At 37.9% G+C, this 23,514-nt stretch overlaps 2 protein-coding genes across 6 annotated transcripts; one reads left to right on the forward strand and one right to left on the reverse strand.

The window, feature by feature from the left end:
- Positions 1–7,139: 7,139 nt before the first annotated feature.
- On the reverse strand, positions 7,140–13,659 carry LOC131932623 (large ribosomal subunit protein mL38). The gene is made up of 8 exons (XM_059289561.1): positions 13,472–13,659; positions 10,850–10,999; positions 10,440–10,648; positions 9,310–9,428; positions 9,020–9,178; positions 8,557–8,693; positions 7,893–7,980; positions 7,140–7,387 (listed from the first exon to the last, which is right to left on the reverse strand). Exons 1-8 carry the CDS (start codon positions 13,626–13,628, stop codon positions 7,177–7,179), a joined length of 1,230 nt encoding a protein of 409 aa, XP_059145544.1. The 5' UTR covers positions 13,629–13,659; the 3' UTR covers positions 7,140–7,176.
- Positions 13,660–13,686: 27 nt separating this feature from the next.
- Positions 13,687–23,164, forward strand: LOC131932622 (T-cell activation inhibitor, mitochondrial). 5 transcript variants are annotated; one of them, XM_059289557.1, is made up of 11 exons: positions 13,687–13,716; positions 15,335–15,406; positions 15,721–15,880; positions 16,893–17,013; positions 17,262–17,376; positions 17,826–17,930; positions 18,259–18,482; positions 18,874–18,965; positions 19,322–19,566; positions 21,741–21,872; positions 22,155–23,164. In XM_059289557.1, the coding sequence occupies exons 2-11, from the start codon at positions 15,381–15,383 to the stop codon at positions 22,396–22,398; spliced, it is 1,464 nt and encodes a 487-aa protein (XP_059145540.1). In that variant the 5' UTR covers positions 13,687–13,716; positions 15,335–15,380; the 3' UTR covers positions 22,399–23,164. The 5 variants fall into 5 exon arrangements, with proteins under 5 accessions (XP_059145540.1, XP_059145543.1, XP_059145538.1 ...); XM_059289560.1 differs by lacking the exon at positions 13,687–13,716 and adding an exon at positions 13,897–13,911; XM_059289555.1 differs by lacking the exon at positions 13,687–13,716 and adding an exon at positions 13,931–14,038.
- The last annotated feature ends 350 nt before the right edge of the window (positions 23,165–23,514 follow it).

The raw sequence follows: 23,514 nt of genomic DNA on the forward strand, positions 1-23,514 counted from the left end.
ATGACAACCAAATCTTGGTCCTATGACAACCACAATCTTGGTCCTTGTATAACAACCACAATCTTGGTCCTATGACAACCACAATATTGGTCGTATGACAACCAAATCTTTGTCCTATGACAACCACAATTTTGGTCCTTGTATGACAACCACAATCTTGGTCCTATGACAACCACAATCTTGGTCCTATGACAACCACAATCTTGGTCCCTGTATGACAACCACAATTTTGGTCCTTGTAAGGCAACCACAATCTTGGTCCTATGACAACCACAATCTTGGTCCTATGACAACCACAATCTCGGTCCCTTTATGACAACCACAATTTTGGTCATTGTATGACAACCACAATTTTGGTCCTTGTATGACAACCCCAATCTTGGTCCTTGTATGACAACCACAATTTTGGTCCTTGTATGACAACCACAATTTTGGTCCTTGTATGACAACCCCAATCTTGGTCCTTGTATGACAACCGCAATTTTGGTCCCAACCATAACATTATCCATACCCATTGTTAGTTCTTCTATTGTCACCTTTCTAGTAAATTTATTATCACGCTAATTAGGGTCTTAGTTGTCACGTTGGTTTTTCTTTATAAAATATTTATTTTTACCGGTGCCCGACCCCACCCACGAATATTTTGTTCGCTCCCCCCTCCTCCGAAAATTTCAAGTGTCCCCCCCCCCCCCCAATGTCACGATAGGTCACGCGTGACTTTAGATCCCACGAACGTTGTCACACACGTCTTGCTACTCCAAATGTCACGTGAATGGCTCACAGGTGACACAGGCCATGGACGTGACACAGTAACACGGCCATGGACGTGACACAGTAACACGGCCATGGACGTGACACTGTAACACGGCCATGGACGTGACACAGGTGACACAGTAACACGGCCATGGACGTGACACAGTAACACGGCCATGGACGTGACACAGGATCACGGCCTGGATGTAAAGTGACTGCTGTAGAAGGATCACGTCATTCTAACTAGCATTTGTGTGCTCTGTTATAGGATCACGTGAGATTAAAGTCCTGTAGTCACGTGGTAGGATCACGTGACGTGACAGTCTGGTTACCACCCAGCTGTAGCATGGTAGCCAGTGAACCATGACCTGTAGGCGCCCATGTGAGAATCTCATTGAAGCGTGTATTGTTACTGTTTTAATTCCCTCTGATTCGTCAATTCAAACTTTTAATGAACACGTTTTATTGATAGAGATTTTTGTAGTTCCATATCACTCCGCTTGATATGTCGGGTGTGTTTGAGATTTTTAACAGAGAGACTGGCTCAAGGCTATCTTGTCGTCTACCACATGTGAACTGACACTGACCATTGGATAGTGACCATGAACATTTTTTAAGCACTCAACGTCATTTTTCTAGACATCCCAACTCTACGAATCTCTCACTGTGATTGGCCCGTGGAGAGTTCAAATATTCACCAACAGCATCCTTCAGATCGGTAAGACATTGGGGAGAGGGGGGGGGGACATAGTCTCATCACACGACCGCTGGTTGAGTTATAATTCCTGGCCATAACAGCAGGTCTACTCTACTTCACCTGCCCACGTTATAAAACAGAGCAATGAGTCTGGAAATAACCTCGCGACGTGACAATGACACAAGACAGCGTGGGTGAAAGGTCACTCTCTCGTCACATTGGGTCACATGGGTGACCTAGGTAGCTGCTCACATCTACTGATGACGTCACCAGGTCTGGTGTTGCGTCGTCACGTGATGTCACATCTTTCAGCGCCATCAGGACATGTGAGTCTCCCTGCCGCCGTAGGACCGGCACCACGCTGGTGTCACCATCCTTGTGTCACTCTATTGTCACCACTGTGTCGCACCCCTGGTGTCACCACCCTAGTGTCACCGCCCTAGTGTCACCGCCCTAGTGTCACCGCCCTAGTGTCACCACTATGTCACCGCCCTAGTGTCACCGCCCTAGTGTCACCACCCTAGTGTCACCACCCTAGTGTCACCACCCTAGTGTCACCGCCCTAGTGTCACCGCCCTAGTGTCACCGCCCTAGTGTCACCGCCCTAGTGTCACCGCCCTAGTGTCACCACTATGTCACCACCCTAGTGTCACCGCCCTAGTGTCACCGCCCTAGTGTCACCGCCCTAGTGTCACCGCCCTAGTGTCACCACTATGTCACCACCCTAGTGTCACCACCCTAGTGTCACCGCCCTAGTGTCACCGCCCTAGTGTCACCACTATGTCACCACCCTAGTATCACCACCCTAGTGTCACCACCCTAGTGTCACCACCCTAGTGTCACCGCCCTAGTGTCACCGCCCTAGTGTCACCGCCCTAGTGTCACCACTATGTCACCACCCTAGTGTCACCGCCCTAGTGTCACCACCCTAGTGTCGCCGCCCTAGTGTCACCACTATGTCGCCACCCTAGTGTCACCGCCCTAGTGTCACCACCCTAGTGTCACCACTATGTCACCACCCTAGTGTCACCGCCCTAGTGTCACCACCCTAGTGTCACCGCCCTAGTGTCACCACCCTAGTGTCACCACTATGTCACCACCCTAGTGTCACCACCCTAGTGTCACCACCCTAGTGTCACCACCCTAGTGTCACCACTATGTCACCACCCTAGTGTCACCGCCCTAGTGTCACCACCCTAGTGTCACCGCCCTAGTGTCACCGCCCTAGTGTCACCGCCCTAGTGTCACCACTATGTCACCACCCTAGTGTCACCGCCCTAGTGTCACCACCCTAGTGTCGCCGCCCTAGTGTCACCACTATGTCGCCACCCTAGTGTCACCGCCCTAGTGTCACCGCCCTAGTGTCACCACTATGTCACCACCCTAGTGTCACCGCCCTAGTGTCACCACCCTAGTGTCACCGCCCTAGTGTCACCACTATGTCGCCACCCTAGTGTCACCGCCCTAGTGTCACCACCCTAGTGTCACCACTATGTCGCCACCCTAGTGTCACCACCCTAGTGTCACCACCCTAGTGTCACCACTATGTCGCCACCCTAGTGTCACCACCCTAGTGTCACCACCCTAGTGTCACCACTGTCACCACCCTAGTGTCACCACCCCAGTGTCACCACCCTAGTGTCACCACCCTGGTGTCACCACCCTAGTGTCACCGACCTAATGTCACCACCCTAGTGTCACCACCCTAATGTCACCGACCTAATGTCACCGACCTAGTGTCACCGCCCTGGTGTCCCCCTGCCACGATTCACCATGACAACCAGCGCCACCATTTGGCTTCCCTGTTCCACCCACCATTATCCCGACCCACATGACCCTGACCCCATTTTCTTGGGGTCTCATGAACCCTGCATGTTCCTGTTGTAAAAAGCTATTTATAGCACACGACCCCCCTACGTTAGATATTCCCAGCGTTTATCAAACAGATCGCGGGGTTAAGGAAAGATAACTCGTTTATTGTCCTCGGCTCATTGCATTCACTTGTTAGCAGGGAATACAATAAGCAGAGGCGGCAACAGCTAGAGTAGGTAACTGCTAGAGTAGGCAACTAACGCGAGGCAGGTTACAGTAGGTACCCGTTACAGCTGGGTGAACTCAGGGACGTCGTACTGCTTCAAGCCTGGGATCCGACACACCACCCAACCACCACATCGCCTATTATAGGAAATAATGAAAAAAACAAACAGTGGTTGCTGACCTGACGACGAATGACCAAATGTAAAGACAAACTAAACAAGCAGCGTACAAATTAATGACTTTTGAAATCTGAAGATATTTTAATGAAGCAACAAAGTATTTATACCGGGAGAGATCCAGTGAAAGATATTTGGAGAATATCTTGGACGGTCTACATCAATATTTGAATACTGATTGCCTACTCTTATAACAGTTACAGAATAAATTATTCTGATTAATTAACACATTTTAAATAAACACATAATTAGGATACATTTTTTTACCGGAAAATTTTTAATACAACTGTTTTGATAATATTAAAATAAATAAATAAATAAGGCTACAATTAAGTTAATTATTTATAGCACTTAAAATTCTAATCTATACGGGAAACATTTTTTAAGTACACATCTGTGATACACTGGCAATAAAACTATTATAGCTGATGTGTCTAGCAGCTGATATTGGAGTTCTGCCGTTCATGAAGTCTATCTACCGCCCCCCCCCCCCCCCCGATCGAGATGGAATTTATATAGTGTCGTCCCCCCCCCCCCCCGAAAATATAAAGTGCGCCCCCCCCCCCTCCCACAAAAAAAATGTAGACCGCCCCCCCCCCCCCCCCCGAAAATATCAAGTGCCCCCCCCCCCCCCGGAGAAAAAAAGTCTGGAAGAAACACTGAGGGACCACAGTTTGTTTTGTTTCTGTGATTTGTCTTTGATTACCTGGCTACCTGTATTTGGCCAGTCTTTGATTACCTGGCTACCTGTATTTTGTTGTACTCTTCGATATCACCCAGGTCTATGGGCCACAACTCCAGGTATTTACAACCAAATATTTATCAAATTTTATGGGGCTCTCAGGTCTATTGAGAAAGTCAGGACAGCTGTTGGTCGACGGTGGAGGGGGGGGGGGGAGGGGTGGGGTGAGGTGGGGGTGCATGTCACCAAACTGTCACCTTATCAGTACGAGTTACGCAAGGGAATTTCCATTGGTAGGTCTCTAGTCTACAGTTGCTCTATGTTAGGTCTTGTCAACAAATGATCAGACGACGGTTGTCAGTGGGGACAGTGGTGTCAAGTCTATGTTGTCAAGTCTATATTGTCAAGTCTATGTTTTCAAGTCTATATTGTCAAGTCTATGGTGTCAAGTCTATGGTGTCAAGTCTATGTTGTCAAGTCTATGGTGTCAAGTCTATATTGTCAAAACTATGTTGTCAAGTCTATGGTGTCAAGTCTATGGTGTCAAGTCTATGGTGTCAAGTCTATGGTGTCAAATCTATGCCCCTAATGTCAAGAGTACAGGCCATTTCATTGTTGTCAACATTTGACATGTTAAATTTTCCAACAAAACCCAATAAGATCGACTTTCTCAAACACCGGTCATAAAATCCTGCACCGAAATTAAAGCATGGAGTTACCTTTCCTTGCTCATACATTTAAAACAAAATCCAGTCACATGGGTAGGCTACAGATGCAACTTTCATCTAGTTATAATTGAGGCTTTTTTGTGTGTGTGGGGGGGGGGGGGGGGGGGAATCCAAAAACGCCTTCATACGATAATAGCAGACAATATATTATAAGCCGTGTTTGACCCTCTACACCCCCCTCCCTCCCCCAACGATGATACTATAGAGTAGAGAAAGTGAACCTATTTTTTTTTTGTACTATACGCAATTTTTTTATATTAAAAAAATGTAAACATAGTTACGTCACTTTCTATGAAACCTTCGACCCCCCCCCCCCCTCTACTTACAATGTAGTCCTTGTGTCCCACTAGGCGCATGACGTCACTTCCTCTATCATTAAATGTATAGATTGACGGAATTCCCTCTAACACAAAAAGCATCCCGTGTCAGCATAGCATGCACTAAATAGTCCCGTGTAAGTTAACTACCGTAGCAGCGTCCATATGTCGTCATTTTGTTGACGGTAATTACGTAATTACAGAAGCTCATTATAGTACCAGACAAATTAACATAGCGTACTCGGTGACAGAGTACCATTAATGTTAACATAGTCTCTTGAGGGAGGTTTCATGTTAACATAGACTCGTGAGGAAGGTCTTACACCTCGTGTTAACTGAGATTCGTGTAGGATCGTAACACCACTCCTGTTAACTATTGTTAACATACAGGCTCGTACAAGGCAGTACAGCACCAGATAACACTCTAGTAAAAACAGTCGAATGAAAAAATTAGCTGGAGGGGAAGTAGGAAGTTATTGATTGCAGGATTAACTAAAAGTAGGAAATTAAAAAAGAATTAAAAAATGAGTTTATGTAACAGGTGTCACCATTAAATATTTTTACAAAATTACAGTCAAAGGGAAGTAATAATTAAAAAATTAAAATATTTTGTAATTTGAAGTTGTCCCCCCTACAAAAATGAGAGGCAAAACTAATGAATTGTTTTCGTGGTGATATTTAATGTTCTTTTATTACGTGTGGCATATTTGTCTCCCCTACTACAAGGTGTCATACTTTTAAGGAGATATCTGGTATCATTATTTCACAAATTTGATCTGTTTCAGAATCAAAGCAATTCAAATCAGAGGCGGATTTCACCATATAGGGGGTGACTACATGAGCAAAATAATTGCAAAAAAATATATGAAGAAATTTGCTTTTTGTCAGTTTAATGAATGATTAATTAGAGTATTTTCAATCGATGGCTGCGGTGGGACGACACTATATATAATAATTTACTATGTAAAAGATTTTTTTCCCACTTGAATTAATTAGTGGATTAAAATAGTGTGTAAACAAAATTGGAGGGGGGGGGGGGCGGTGACACCAATTACAACTATATATATATATATAGCCTACATTTTCCTTTGGTGTGGGGTGACAAGTGGTGCGGCACCGGGTGACTCCTGACCTAGAAACGCCACTGATTCAAATTTAACACACACTATGGGTTACAAGTCAGGGGGGATAATTTGTAATTTATTTGGTTGCGGCCCTTGTGTAACCGCAACTGTTGATGGGTATTTTTTCCTTCTAATGTTCCCATGTGACCTCTGGGTAGTTGTACCTGTGTCCGCGGCACTCAACCCCCAGGCTGCGTATAACAAGTACCGTTCAGTTGTAGACCTAATGAAGGGCTATATTCCGTGTATGGGTAGATTGTAATGGATTTAGCGTATACGGATTTGCTGTATATAAGATAGGATCTATTGACAAAAGCGTCGTTGGTTGTGTTATCTCTCAGGTTCATCCCTTAACAACACTACACCTCAGTGGGTGACACCACATACCTGCTGTAGCTGTTACACAAAATCTTAGTTAAAGTTAGTTGCTGACTTTTTCACGGTACATGCAGTAAATAACATGCTGACTACAGACTTGACCAAATACAACCCCATCTTCATCTTTTGAAAACAGTTCAACAATTGAAGTATTAGACAACACAACCACATGAGAAGTATCACAACAAAACCACACAAGAAGTATCACAACAAAACCACACATGAAGTATGAGCAAAAGACCAGCAGTACAGTGGTAAAATTTATTTAATAGTCTGGTGTCCAGCTAATCTCTGTACATGGCCCTCCAATGTTGCTTCCCTAGCCTCATGTTTTGGACTTTGGCCCTTAGCCAGCTCGGTGTTGTCTTGGGTAACATATCAACATTGGGGTACTGGGGGCGGGGCTGGGGTGGCTTTGTGGGGTCAACGCCCTTCAGTTTCTCCTTTAGTACTTCCTCTTGTAGATCCTTGACATCACGGTAAAGGTCAAGGTAGCTGAAATAGACAATCAGTGTTTGTTACCAAGGTCAAGGTAAATGAGGCAGACAATCAGTTTTATTAGTTCTTGCTCCAGCATTCAACTGTTACATCTTTAAACCCAATTTTTCAACTTGCGACAAACTCAGGTCCTAAAACAGTGTCACCACCACTAGTAGAATCACCACCACACTACCACAGTATCACCACCACACTACCACAGTGTCACCACTAGTAGAATCACCACCACACTACCACAGTATCACCACCACACTACCACAGTGTCACCACTAGTAGAATCACCACCACACTACCAGTGGAACCACTAGTAGAATCACCACCACACTACCACAGTGTAACCACTATTAGAATCACCACCACACTATCACCACCACACTACCAGTGTCACCACCACACCACCACACTGTCACCACCACACTACCACAGTATCACCACCACATTACATAGTGTCACCACTAGCAGAATCACCACCACACCACCACCAACGTAAACCAGTACTCACAGATTAAAGGGCTCCTTGTGTGGGTAATCTTTTTGTTCAGGTGCATAAACAGGTGGATGGATGAACTCAAATACTGGCTCCTTCATATCTGGTGATACAACACCATCAATACATCTATATACAACACCATCAATACATCTATATACAACACCACCAATACATCTATATACAACACCACCAATACATCTATAGATAACACCATCAATACATATATATACAACACCATCAATACATCTATAGACAACACCATCAATACATCTATATACAACACCACCAATACATCTATATACAACATCATCAATACATCGATATACAACACCATCAATACATCTATATACAACACCATCAATACATCTATATACAACACCACCAATACATCTATATACAACACCATCAATACACCTATATACAACACCATCAATACACCTATATACAACACCATCGAAACATCTATATACAACACCATCGAAACATCTATATACAACACCACCAATACATCTATTTACAACACCACCAATACATCTATATACAACACCATCAATACATTGAACAAGAAGCTTAAGAACTCTGGACATTGTTTTTTTTAAATGTAAACAAATATCTAAAATGTCCTTCAAAAATACCCTCAAAAGTAAATGTAAACATTTTCTTTTGTTCTTCTTACCTAAGACATTGTGGAACACAGACTTGACTGACTTGTCCCACTCACTCTGGAAGAAAGACAGTCCAGCAGGTGTCAGATGGTTTTCGTGGTTGCGATAGAACTCCAAAGTGTTGAAACTCCGCTCACGTAGAGAAACACTGAAAAAAAAAACGTCAGCCTTCAAATAATCATGTACTGACATTGTATCCTACATAACATTAGCTTGAATCTTCCTTCAAACAACAGAACAAAACAAAAATATAGCAATGTCCTGATGCTGGCAGGTTACCATGCTCTAATGGACACCTGACTCTGCTACTGGGTACAGAACTGACCAAACCATCCCTTCATATTCAGAGCTCACAAAGACAGATGGACTCTACTTATGCTATATTATCACTAAGAAACATGACAGTTAGATATCCCCCCCCCCCTCACCATACAACTATTTATAACACAATCATATGAGATGAGGACTACTTACCAATTCTTAGATCTCTGTAAATCCTTGAAGTCAATTTTCCCTTTTTGCTTGTATAATACGAAAACGTATCTTAAGAAACCAACACCTTTGGGTGGGAAGGGCTGCAAGTAGTCACATATTACTTCCCCTTGATCCACATTTTTACCTGGTATATTACCACTGTAATAAATCAAATAAAATGATTGAATATCCAATCCTAATTAAAGAAATATTTGGAAGAATTAAATGAGAAAAGTGGATGAACAAACAAGAAATGTTTCAGTCAGAAGGGGAGTAGAGCAGTGACTCACATGAACCAGTGTAACAACTCCTGCTTGCTGTCTGCCAGATTCCCATCTGGACTGGTCAGTACCAGTGTCCAGTAACTGTCATCATCAGCTTCATAGAAGACAGAAGGTTGGATGGCTGCCTGGGAAAACACGAAAAATATTCACTCAATACATTTATTAACAATTAATGTCCCATTCATTCTACCAAAACTCCACCCATGACGGCCCGATGTAAGGAGCATAACTCTGTATGATCAAGTGAATAGTTTCACAAAATATTTGTTTTTGTCTAAATGAAATTAAAAATTAAGATAAAAACTACTGCTTAATGTTGGGAACAAACCTGGCTTTCCAACAGTATTAAATAGAATATATTATATTTGGTAAAAGTACAGTATAAAAATAAAAAATGTCGGAGAAAATTCAAAACAGGTCATTTTCGGTAGTCAACTTTATTTATTTTTTTCTAAACAACTATGCATCGAATTTAACAGTTAAATATCAATTTGGTTATGTTTAAGATATATAATTCATAAAATACATGCCTAGATACGTTTAGAGGCATTACTTTATTTTATTTTTAATATTAAATCTACTAAAAATAGGACAGATGAGTCTAAAATTTCGAGATAGAAAGAAACTATTATTTTTTATCTTTCAAAAGCGCCATTGAAATTAGAAGACCGGAAAAGGATGCTGAAACAATCCGACTTCCTGTTTAGTTAAAAATTAGGATTTGTAGGCCAAATTTTAATGAAACAAATTTAATTTTTCTATGCGTATTGTAAGCGGGCGGCAGCGGGCGTTACGGGACATTAACGGTGTCGGGCGGCAGCGGGCGTTACGGGACATTAATGGTTAACATAACATCACTTCAATAAAGCTTTGACAACATTGAATCAATTAGTAATATTTTTTTAAACTTTACAAAACCTCATCCCATCAACACAATAACTAAGAAAACTATTTTTAACGACTTTTTAAAAATTGTTTAATAAACTTGGAGTTATAATTTAATTAGTTCAAAAAAAATAATTTAATGAATAGAATGGGATGGTATGGCTGAAGGGTGGAGCACACATCTGCTAATCCAACTGCAGCCAAAAGTGTTTATAAACAAAAAATAAACCAGTGCATGTCAGCCCACATACCTCTGTAGCTTCAACGTGATTTCCATATCTGACCGGGGTGATAAACTCCTCGTCGTAATCAAACCAAATATCAAGGGGAACCACTGGATAAAAATGAGCACCATCAAAAAGGTCTTGGAAAATTCCATAGTGCTCTGCCACCTTTTTCACCTGCGTTGGCATGCTTTCTTTAAACCATTCTTCCTTCACTTTCTCTAGGTCAACATTCACTGAATGATGGGAAAGAATTAGGCATAGAAATCACAGCAACAATCAAGATTAATTTTAATACTTTTATATCTAATTTTATCACTAATAAAATATTCACTATAAGAAAGGGCATGACTTAGGCACAGTAAACATAACAATCAATATCTTTTATATAGCTCATCATATACAACAGAATGAAAAAAATAGACAAAAATATCTACATTCTCTGCGTAGTGCCAACAATTCTAATGGCGCTTTCTGTTTCATCCATTGCCTGGTCAACTCAAGCTGTTTGCCTTGGTAATTGTCTCTCAAAGGTAAACCTATGTTGATGCCATAGCTTGCTGGGTGTTGATACCTTGTTTTCCAGGCTGCAATACATTATCAACATTTTTTCTATTTTTAGAAGTTATCAGTAATACATGGTAACAAGCATAAAAATTGCATTTTTAAAGCCCTACTATTTATTATTAGGGTGTAGGCTAAAGTATGAGTAGAGAAACCTACAAAAATATAGCTGGCTTTATAATTTAGTTTTCATGGGCCTATATTTTGACAAATTTTGTGTCACATTCCTGTTCCTGGGCAAAAGAAAATCCTAGCCAGGTCTTAATCAACAATGAGCAAAAATATTTCTAACTTGCTTTGTGAAAATCCAAAACAACACAAAAAAAAAACAAAAAAAAAAACCATTCTCTGTGCTAGGGGTCATTTCAGGGTAATCTATCGTTTTGGGTACGTAAAATCGCCCGCGGCTATTAATGTACGAAAACGTTACCTCATTGTCAAGGCTGTAATAGAAGTATATTGTGATATGTTTGTGTCAAATATTATAGATAAATGAATAATAAACCTAAATCAATGGCTAAATATATCAATATAGGCCAGAAATTAACTTTAAACAGCAGTGCCTGCAAGCAAGATTTGCTATATAAACAGCGGCCATTTGTAAAATAGAGTGACTTCTGCCTGAATTTTGCGCTATATGTCAATAAAAATAAAACTTTAACAAGATGGCTGCTATAGTAAATGAGCATGGTTGCATCTGTTGGAAACATCGCTGGTGTTCATTTATTACTGAAAAGTTTTAATTCAATTGTTTAAAAACAGGTACATAAATGAAACAAGGAAACATTTTTGTATTTTTAACACGTTTTTCTTAACTCAGCTTCGCGTTTGTTTGTTTGTTTGGATGTTTGTTGTTAAAATTGACATCGAAAATTAGCCCACTTCTGATTGCTCTATAGACCTGAAATTTGGCATGCATGCTACTTTTGCCTAACAATTTCAGATGCAATCATAAAAACTAGCAATTAGTGACCGTAATTAGCTTAATTTAATTACGCCCCAAGGACCATAAAATTGAGGACATGATTTCTAAAGATACCGACAAGACTGGAGGCCTATTGACCCAGTTACTTCGGCCCCAATCGATGTGAGCGCGCTGGCCGTGATCGTATAGTGGTTAGTACTTCGCGTTGTGGCCGCGACAACCCAGGTTCGAATCCTGGTCGCTCAAGTTTTTAGTCCGTGTATTTATAAACACTTTTTTAAAAACCACGTTTTTCATGCGTAGCAACGGACTAAAAAGGAGAAAATAAAATACTTAAAAAAAACTTTTTAAAAAACCACGTTTTTCTTGTGGACTAAAAAGTAGAAAATAAAATTTTCTTTTGTGCTTCCTCGAGCTGTGCAGGTTCTTGTGATGACTGACAAAAAACGTGGGTCGGGCAGATGGGTCGGGAAATTTGATGGTGAACGTACCCACGTTTTTTGTCAGTCATCACAAGAACCTGCACAGCTCGAGGAAGCACAAAAGAAAATTTTATTTTCTACTTTTTAGTCCACAAGAAAAACGTGGTTTTTTAAAAAGTTTTTTTTAAGTATTTTATTCAAAACATAAATCCTCCTCAAAATGTGAAATAATTATTAAAATGTAAGGAGTCAACTGTTTTTCACATTACTAGTCGCGGGCGATTTTACGTACCTAAAACGATAGATTACCCATTTCAGTTCTGCTGTGAAGTGATAAGCAATTATTACGGTAATCTATCGTTTTGGGTACGTAAAATCGCCCGCGACTAGTAATGTGAAAAACAGGTGACTCCTTAAATTTTAATAATTATTTCACATTTTGAGGAGGATTTATGTTTTGAAAAATACAAAAATGTTTCCTTCTTTCATTTATGTACCTGTTTTTAAACAATTGAATTAAAACTTTTCAGTAATAAATGAAGACTAGAGATATTTCCAACAGATGCAACCATGCTCATTTACTATAGCAGCCATCTTGTTTAAGTTTTTTTTATAGCGGATATAGCGCGAGACAGGCGGAAGTCACTCTATTTTACAAATGGCTGCTGTTTATATAGCAAATCTTGCTCGCAAACACTGCTGTTTAAAGTTAATTTCTGGCATATATTGATATATTTAGCCATTGATTTAAGTTTATTATTCATTTATCTATAATATTTGACACAAATATATCACAATATACTTCTACTAAAGCCTTGACAATGAGGTAACTTTTTCGTACATTAATAGCCGCGGGCGATTTTACGTACCCAAAACGATAGATTACCATTATTACTAACCATTAGCCTAATTATAACTTCAATGACTAGATTCTAGATCTACCAGTGAGTTAGGCCTAGATCTAGATCTAATCTAGATCTAGAACTAAGAACTAGTCTAGATTTAGACTCTAGATCTAGATCTAGATCTATTTCTTTTCTAAGTCAAAAGTTTTCTTGTAGGCCTAGCCATACTCACTACTCAGCTGAGAAAATAAATTGTTGAAAATCCGTAGACCTAACTCTATTATTAGAGCAATGGGTTCTTACATGCTAAGCGTTCGGCAAAGGATGGTAGGATTTCGGCGTCTCTATCTGGAGGTTTCCAGCGGTATCTGACAGGCTGAAAATTTAAAATTTTACTAGTTTTCGTCAGCGTTCCAAGGCCGACTCGACTTCTCAGTGACAGTGTCATGCAGGTCGCCATTTTCAGAGTTGGCCAGATTAGTATACGAAAGCTGGCCGATTCACTTAATAAATAGGCCTGATGCTTCAACAATGGGAAATTTAGAAATGTATGAACAAATATTTTAAAAGAATTCTAGTCCTTATAAGTTATAAATATAAACTTCAAAAAATCATAATGACTTAGGTTGGCTTTTAGTAGGTAGCCTAGGATTAATTGATTCTCAAGGGTTAATTTCTCAGTTTGTTAATGTTTCGATTTAGATCTATGCCAAAGTCATAAGATCAAACTAATGTTGAATGCAGTATGTATCAGTATAAGTAGGATAAACTTTGGCTCTAATAATAAATATACGATTACTAGGCTAGATCTAGACTCTAGACGATTCTATTAAGGAAAAAATAACTACTGATGGTGTCAAGCAATGAAACGTTAGTGTTCACATTAATTAATAATAGAATTATAGTTTCAGTTGAACACCGGCAGAAGAGTTTCCCTTTTTCCCCAATTTTAAAAAAAAAGAAACATAAGTCCTACTAATGTTATTGTTAAGATAATGTAGTATAAACTAATTCTTTACTGCTCAGGAACTTCAAATTGTTTTTTTTTTTTACATAATACTATAGATAATAGCCTAGGCTTAACCTCAAAATTACTAAAAGTAGATCTAGATCTAGATCTTGATCTAGTAGTAATAGAATCTAGAATCTAGATCTAGATCTAGGATTACTACAGGATTAGACTAGATCTAGAGATTAGAGATACCTACAATAATATTATTATATGTCAGAGATTTGCTGTTATTTTGTTCCAAGTTGTTTAAGTCTTTTTTACTTTTATTAAAAGTCTTTTAAGATGACATTAGATTTTAGATCTAGATCTAGAATCTATAATATTAATATTATTATAATATTAATAATCTATAGGCCTATTTATAATCATCTAGATCTCTACTAAGTAACTATCTCTACCGCCGCTAGGCCAGGGGCTCATACTGTTAACCTAAGGATCTATGACTATGTTAAAAGTAGTTAAAACTATGTTTAATAATCGAAGTGACTACTCGGAAGAAGTTTTTCTCCCCAACGTCTCCACTTAGTCGGCAAAAGATAGCTCTGCGCATGCGCAGTGACCTATGGCTAGGGTTAGGGCTAGAATGAAAGTTAGGGGTATGATTAGGGTTAGGGATAGGATTAGGGTTAGGATTAGGGATAGGATTAGGATTATGGATAGGATTAGGGTTGGTGTTAGGGTTCTGCAGTTGTAAACACACGCATGCGCAGTACCATCGAAAACATCGCCGCGAAGACAAGTCGTAGTTTCTCTCCATTGCGCATGCGTATCGCATGCGTATCTTATTCCGTCTAGCATCGGCCTTTAATAATTAAACTTTAATGTAAAATTGTAAAGTTTGACTCGAAATATTGTCGCAATCTTCAGTTCTTCAGATTTATATTAAAAAATGTACCAATAACATTTTAAAATAAATACATTTATAAAACTATATGGCCTAGTTATGCCATGTTAATGTACATTTTCAGTGACAAAATGAAAACAACCAAATTTTTTTTTTTTTTTTTAGATTTTGTTTAGTTACTCAAGCTACTGAAAATACAAAAAATAAAAATCCCATCTAGATTCTATAGGAAATTCTGACAAAAACCAATCAGTCAGGTTTTTATAACATGATTCTTTGTTGAACATGATTGTCGTTTTTTCTTTACCAGGTGAAACAATGTTTTTATAACACAGTCCAGCACAAGTGTTTGAAATATGTTGAAAACTTTTCATATAAAAAGGTTGGTAAGCTTGTTGTGGAGTTAAAAGGTCCAATATTTTGTTAGGAGTGAAGTGTGAAGCAATCCAACTGTCTATGAGGTGTAAGTAACTCATACATACATAAGCCTGATGGCCATTTTAATTCACCAGCATATAGATTCTACTTATATAGAATCAAAACGGGAAAAGTTGGACACGGTAAAGGCAATCTAAATCAAATGTATTTGTAAAATAGAAAAATAAGTAACATATGTCATAATAATTAGTTTTTAGTTAAATAGCTTATCGTTTTCTTTTGTTAGAACTAAATTGAAGTGTTTTCTTTCTATTTCAGATGTTTGGCTTGCCATAAAGTCTTACTCTCCATTGGTGGATCAGCCAGAATCAAGTTGCAACCTCTACGCAGCTTTACTGTCCAAGATGCTTCAGTTGCTCTGCGACCATTTTTCTTTATTATACACCCTGACTTGTTTGGGCAGCACCCAAAAGAGCGGGTAATTGCCTTGGCCTTACTGTTGTTGTGTGTTTTAATTCATGTACAGTACATGGCATTACTGTTGTTGTATGTTTTAATTCATGTACAGCACATGTCATTACTGTTGTTGTGTGTGTTTAATTCATGTACAGCACATGTCATTACTGTTGTTGTGTGTTTTAATTCATGTACAGCACATGGCATTACTGTTGTGTGTTTTCATTCATGTACAGCACATGGCATTACTGTTGTGTGTTTTAATTCATGTACAGCACATGTCATTACTGTTGTTGTGTGTTTTAATTCATGTACAGTACATGGCATTACTGTTGTTGTGTGTTTTAATTCATGTACAGCACATGTCATTACTGTTGTTGTGTGTTTTAATTCATGTACAGCACATGTCATTACTGTTGTTGTGTGTTTTAATTCATGTACAGCACATGTCATTACTGTTGTTGTGTGTTTTAATTCATGTACAGCACATGGCATTACTGTTGTTGTGTGTTTTAATTCATGTACAGCACATGGCATTACTGTTGTTGTGTGTTTTAATTCATGTACAGCACATGTCATTACTGTTGTTGTGTGTTTTAATTCATGTACAGCACATGTCATTACTGTTGTTGTGTGTTTTAATTCATGTACAGCACATGGCATTACTGTTGTTGTGTGTTTTCATTCATGTAACAGCAGAAAAATATTTTGGATTACAAAACATCTGATAAACTTTGTGATTCTTGTTACTTTTTAAGTTTTTATACCATAACTCTCAAAAACAGTTTTCAACTCAAGAGTCTTGGATATTTAACTTAACCCTTCCATGAATTTTTTTTCTTAAACTTTGATTCATTCTTTTTTAAAATTCATTGAAATATATGTTTTGTGTCTTTATTATATTTATATCTAGATCTAGAATCTATATAACTTTCAAGTTTTAGTAATCTAAAATTAAACTATTTTATTTGCAAAACATTTTTCTTTTAGCTTATTTCCGTTAAACCTACCTTTTTGTTTGATTTCTCTACCAGGCAGTCAATGAAAACTCTCTAAAACTCCTCAATGCCTTTCTGTCAGAACAACCAACACACAGCCTGCACAGGGAGATGGAAATGGTTTTCTACATACGTTCCAACAGCAACGGCAGGCAGGGTATGTTAACTTCCCAGAATTCCTCATTACCACAGCCTCACACGTAGGTTACCGTATGCTATTGAAATGTCTTTATTAAAAACAGTGTCACTGATTTTTGGATGCCCAGTGCTTGGCTTTAAAAACAGATTAAAATGGTTTCTAATTTTAAACTTACAAAAATGTTAATTTTGATGAAATATACAATATATTCATTTTTTAATATTGAAAGAGGAGAAATAGTTATTGAATGTTATTAAAACTTCCAGTGATGAAACAGATAAAGGTGAAGCTACTCTCCTATAACCTGCATGAATCAGTGCGGAACATTCTGGGAGCCTGTGGTTTATCTACAGGGCACATGCCCGAGTTTACATCCACTAAGTACGTCTTTGTTTTTACATTAAGGTTATAGTTTGATCAACATTCATCTTCTGCTGTTATGTTGTGTTCCTTTAACTTTGTAATCCAAAAATGTTTTTTTTAAATGTGGTTTAATTTAGTTTATTTAGAAGTATTTCAGTAGTTTAAACATTGTCATTCACATCTATTCACACAAGGTGCATCCATATCTCCACACCATTCTATTATTTACATTTCAATATTTTATATTGAGCTAGTTTTAGTATATATGTTTATGGGCTAAAGAATAGTTGATTGACATTAGCTGCAATTATGTTTTAATTTTATTTACTGTTTGATAACTGGCTTATTGTTTACTAACTTTTTACTATTTTAAATAAAGGGAGGAGTAGACAAATGTATATGTTTATGAGAACTTTGTACTGTAATGTTTGAATGAAGGAATGACTTGCATCACTTCCTCTATCTAGCACAGACCGTCCCATTGACTGGCACCCATCCTACTACCAGGCTACAGGGAAGACAAATCCTAACGCCAACAACAGGACCCATAAACCTGCTTCATTAACACTCAGGTAACAGTTCATTGATTTGAACTGTCTTATAATAGCCATATTTATTTATCTAAATTCAGTTGTATGATCAATTTTTATGCATAACACCCTTAAATTGTTATCTGTTTATAATGACTTGACTGCAAAAAAGTATGATCTTGTGGTTATTGAAACAATTTTTTTATTTACCATCATTTTTTATGTTGGAAATAGAATGTGAAAACTGAGATTTTCTAAAGGGAGGTAATTGCAAACATAAAAGTACTGCTTTTCTAGTAAGGTTACTTGTATGAAGTAAACTCTGCTCTGAAAGAAACAAAACAAAAGACATCTTATTTTCTAAACCTAGAGGTTGGCTGCGGTTGAACATCGACAAGTCTAGGAAACACGAGGAGTCAGTGCGTCACATCCAGCAAGACATCACCAGGCTGATGCTCAAGCTGCAGGCTGACATAGGCGTGGGCGTCATCAGGTTTGACAGCGTCTGGGGCTTCCAACATTTTCGTGGCTGTCTCAAGTCTTTTGATCGGCTCAACAACGATTACCCACAGTTCCTGAAACATGTCTTAAAAGGTGGGTCATGTTTTTGATTGGCTCAACAACGATTACCCACAGTTCCTGAAACATGTCTTAAAAGGTGGGTCATGTATTACTTAAACCCATGTTAGCACATGGTGTTAAAAGTCGAATATAGAATACATTTTTAAAAAAATTAAGTTGATTAATAAATAATATATAATTTTAAAGTTTAAATAGCATTTAAATTACATTGATTGATAGAATATTAAAAAATTTTAATTTGTTAAGAGAATACATTGTTAATAAATATATTGAATTAATGATAAAAAAAAGCACTGAAGATTATTAACTATTAAATGTACTACAGTATTGGCAGCTGATTTTTTTAACCTATGTATAAAATTGGATGACAGCTTCAATTTAAAATTTCTTTAATTTCTTCCAGGTCGGACTTTGGTGTTTGGTAACAACACAGGTGTGAGTCGTCTGGGCGAGATTGTGCTTAGTAGTGAGGATGTGCCACAGACGTGGGTCACTGTGAGTTGTGTGCTGGGTCACTTGTTGTTTTATGTGCTGGGTCACTGTGTTTTATGTGCTGGGTCACTGTGTGTTGTTTTATGTGCTGGGTCACTGTGTTGTTTTATGTGCTGGGTCACTGTGATTTTTTTGATTTTTTTGTTTAAAAAAACTTGGCTCTTAAAAACAAATTTAACTTCCTGATATTCTAACTAGGTTTCTATTACATTTTTTTTGCCTGTCTAGTTATCAGTAGAAGGTGCCAAAAAAAAAGAAAGATTCCCCAAAAAGAAGAGGTTAAAATATTTAAAAGTTCTGTTTAGAGTTTATGGTGCTATGAAAACTTAAGAAATTTTTTATTTTTTTTAAATTGGCAGCTCCTTCAGACAGTGCCAGCCTACGACGCGGTGCTGGCCAGACTGCCCATCATGGAGGCCAAACTTTCTTCCCTGTTGAACGACATCCAAGTGGTCAGACGGGAGAAACAGAACTACAGAATCATGGCCGAGGAGTACGAGCTTCTCCTCAACAAGATACTCAACTCTCTACGACGACGCCAGGACCAGGTGAAACTTGTCTTTGGGCACACAGACTTGTCTCCCCTACAGCTGGTTGTTGAAGGGTAAGAGATTCCTCTGGCAGTTTGGTGAGGCGTGTCTCCTTGTGGAGGCTTGGCATAGTGCTAGGGGAGTCATGAAAAGTTTAACTGATATTTTAACTTACAAAAAAAAAATCATTTATTAAAATGGAAAGAAGTTTTAAAAATGTAATTTACGACTTGATAGAAGATTCTTTCCAGGTTAAAATTTGATTAGCATCATTGGTCATCTACCCTTAAAACTGTTCAGCGAGCTACTCATTCGGAGTTGAAAGTGGACGAGGGGTTGTATATTTCTTTAAAACACAAAGAAGTTAAGAAAATTAACTTTTTATCAGTGCAAAAATTGAAACTAAATGTCAGTGTTTTCGTGTATTTATCTTCATTTAAAAATTGAAAACTCATTTTTTAATTTGAAATAAACAATTTTAAAAAAATTTATACATCAAATGGTCAGCTAGAGATCACTCTTTCACGTGATTCTAAGATTATGTAAATACATAAATGTAAGTAAATGTGTATATAATTGTAATATTTGATAATCAATATAATAATATATTACTTTTTTAAAAAGTTTGACTTATTGAAGTGTAGGAAAAGGTAGAATTGTAATGCATTAAATATAATATTGCTTTAGTCAGTTACATCCCATTTATAAAACAAATAAAATTCAAGGGAGACAACATATAAAATGTTTTTTACAAGTCTTAAAATTCAGATAAATTCAATAGTGTGAAAATAATACTGTAAATCATTGTTAATTATTGTAGGAAACAGGAATTTAAAAAAAACTTACTTTTTGACTGTTACTCTAATCCTTACACTCCTTACATTTTTGAGATATCATTTGACACTAGTTAAATTCCAAAACTGTTAGCTGTGTTACTTACCTATTTAAAATAGCCATAAATATCATAAGTAATTTAAACACTATTGTAACAGTAAATCTTTTGCATGAAGTATTACATTTTATTTCCAAATGGTTTCCTTGTCTAGTGATAGAATAGTAGGAAGACCTACTTGAATCTGCCCATCTGAATGATTAAAATGGACTTAGTTCCTGTGTTTAGCAGTAATTGTTGGGATAGTACTTTAAGTAGTAGAGAAATGGTAGTTAAGTTATTGACAAAAATGCTCAGTTTTTAGATTTGTTAGAGAAATTAACAGAAACATACATGTAAGATCGGATATGTAATTTTGTCCACATGATACACACACACACATAGAGATAAGATCGCTAAACTGACTTAAGATGGTATAAAACAATATTATACCTATGCAAGAAAGTTTAAATTAGCATCTTTGTCTAAACCATTAACTTTTTCAATTCCAATCTACTTTACTTTGTCTTGGCATATTTCTTGTGGGCTCTGGAAGCTAAAGGGTTTAAATTAAACCAGTTTAATAATTTGGCTGGTTGAAAAAAAAAATTCTCTACAATCAGCGGCATCAAAGGTGGTCTAATAAACATTAGTGATATCTTCCATGTCTAACAAACATTAGTGATATCTTCCTCGTCTTATAAACATTAGTGATATCTGCCACGTCTTATAAACATTAGTAATATCTTCCTCGTCTTATAAACATTAGTGATATCTGCCACGTCTTATAAATATTAGTGATATCTTCCTCGTCTTATAAAAATTAGTGATATCTTCCTCGTCTTATAAACATTAGTGATATCTTCCATGTCTAACAAACATTAGTGATATCTTCCTCGTCTTATAAATATTAGTGATATCTTCCATGTCTAATAAACATTAGTGATATCTTCCTCGTCTTATAAATATTAGTGATATCTTCCATGTCTAATAAACATTAGTGATATCTTCCATGTCTAACAAACATTAGTGATATCTTCCTCGTCTTATAAATATTAGTGATATCTTCCATGTCTAATAAACATTAGTGATATCTTCCATGTCTAACAAACATTAGTGATATCTGCCTCGTCTTATAAACATTAGTGATATCTGCCTTGTCTTATAAACATTAGTGATATCTTCCATGTCTAACAAACATTAGTGATATCTTCCTCGTCTTATAAACATTAGTGATATCTTCCATGTCTAAGATGAAGTTCTAATACATTTTATTGAGACCTTCCTTGGAATAGTAATTAAAAAATATATTTTAGTGTAGGCCTACTTTGTTATCAATGATAAAATTGATACATTACACAGGATTTTTTTTTCCAGAGAATCAAGTCCAATGATGCTGTCGTCCTTTGGTCACTTTTTGGTTCCAGCCTCCATCCCTGGCACCCTGCTCATAGATTTCATCAGGGACAATTCGGAAAAGGCCAGGTTTATACTGCGGGATATATCTGGGTCAGTTCACACACACATCGGGAGGGGGGGGGGTTCACATCTTACAGGGTGAGGTCACACGTCACTTTACATTGTGATGTGTGATTTACAATGTGATGAGGTTAATGGAACTGAAGATTTGTTATAAAAGGTGAACCACCTCTGAAAATTGAAGTAAATTTAGTATTTATAACAGTTATTGACATAGTACACACAGTTTTATTTTTGTTTTTTTAACTGCCATCATGTGCTAACATCTCAATAAATTGTCCTCTACATGTCGTCAAATTCTCCCGTCTGCAGATTTCTGGAGGAAGAGGAACAGTGCACACACAGAGCTATTGATGCCCTGGGACTGTCAGAACTTCTGAAAGACGAGAGCGTGACCCCCGCGCAGATGATTTCCTGCTGCACCAGGTTCTCTGAGCAGCACTGGCGGCTGGGTGTCTCGCTGGAGAGGTCAAGGGTCAGGGTGTCACACTACTACTCCGTCATGCAGGACGGACAGATTTGTGTCCCCTGGGACTGGCTGGGGGATGATGACTGACAGATGACATCATGATGACATGACAGATGACATAATACTGACAGTTGACAAAGTGCTGTCCGTGGATGATGAGACTTGACGGATGACATAATCACAGTACACATGGCATAATGATGACAGGTTATACAATATACTGCTGTTCTGTTAGATGACAAGACAGAATACATGACATAGTGATGACAGATGACATAACATGGCTGTCAGGTACAAAGACAGTGTCAGCTGGTGATATAACAGACAGACCACAGTATCCACCCTATGAATGTTTTCAACTTTCCCAAACTGGTTCCCTCCCCTTGTAGCAAATCTTGGTGGAAAAAATTATTGGATTCACAAAAAATTTAACATCTCTCAGATGATAACTTTATTACAGTGGTAAGAAACTATCAAATTCACAGATAATTTAACATCTATAAACCTCTCTGATAATGCCTTGAGGAGAGTCTGTTGAGCGCTAGTTTATAAGAAGTTTAAATCCCTTGAATTATTTATTCTCTATTAATCTATGGGATCACTGTGTACACGATTTCATAAGTTATTTTTTTTTTTACTTTGTTTTTATAAGAGGTAGATCTGGATGAGAGAATCTAAACTGATAGCAAATGGTATGTAAATATGTATGTATGTACTGGTAGTTAGTTTAGATGTGTGGCACCCAAGTCTTTCTAACTGTCAGTATTCACACAAGGTTTTCTTGCCTTAGGGCACACTACAATGTTGAAATTTCGACCAATAAAAGTGGTTCTAAATGTCAAATAAACCATCAGAGCTGTATTTGTTGCTGTTTTAAAAATAGATTGGACCTGTTTTATATAAGTTTGTCATCTGTTACTTAATGTATGTGTTAACACACCACCATCAGGTGTGCTAACACTAAGACACCACCATTAGGTGTGCTAAGACACCACCATCAGGTGTGCTAACACTAAGACACCACCATTAGGTGTGCTAAGACACCAACATCAGGTGTGCTAACACATCACCATCATGTGTGCTAACACTAAGACATCACCATCATGTGTGCTAACACTAAGACATCACCATCATGTGTGCTAACACTAAAACACCATCATCAGGTGTGCTAACACACCACTAGCTATGCATCACACAATATAC

This window comes from Physella acuta, unplaced genomic scaffold (assembly GCF_028476545.2).
Source record: "Physella acuta isolate Inbredline_101_S28 unplaced genomic scaffold, ASM2847654v3 ptg002235l, whole genome shotgun sequence".
In the NCBI taxonomy this organism is placed as follows: domain Eukaryota; kingdom Metazoa; phylum Mollusca; class Gastropoda; family Physidae; genus Physella; species Physella acuta.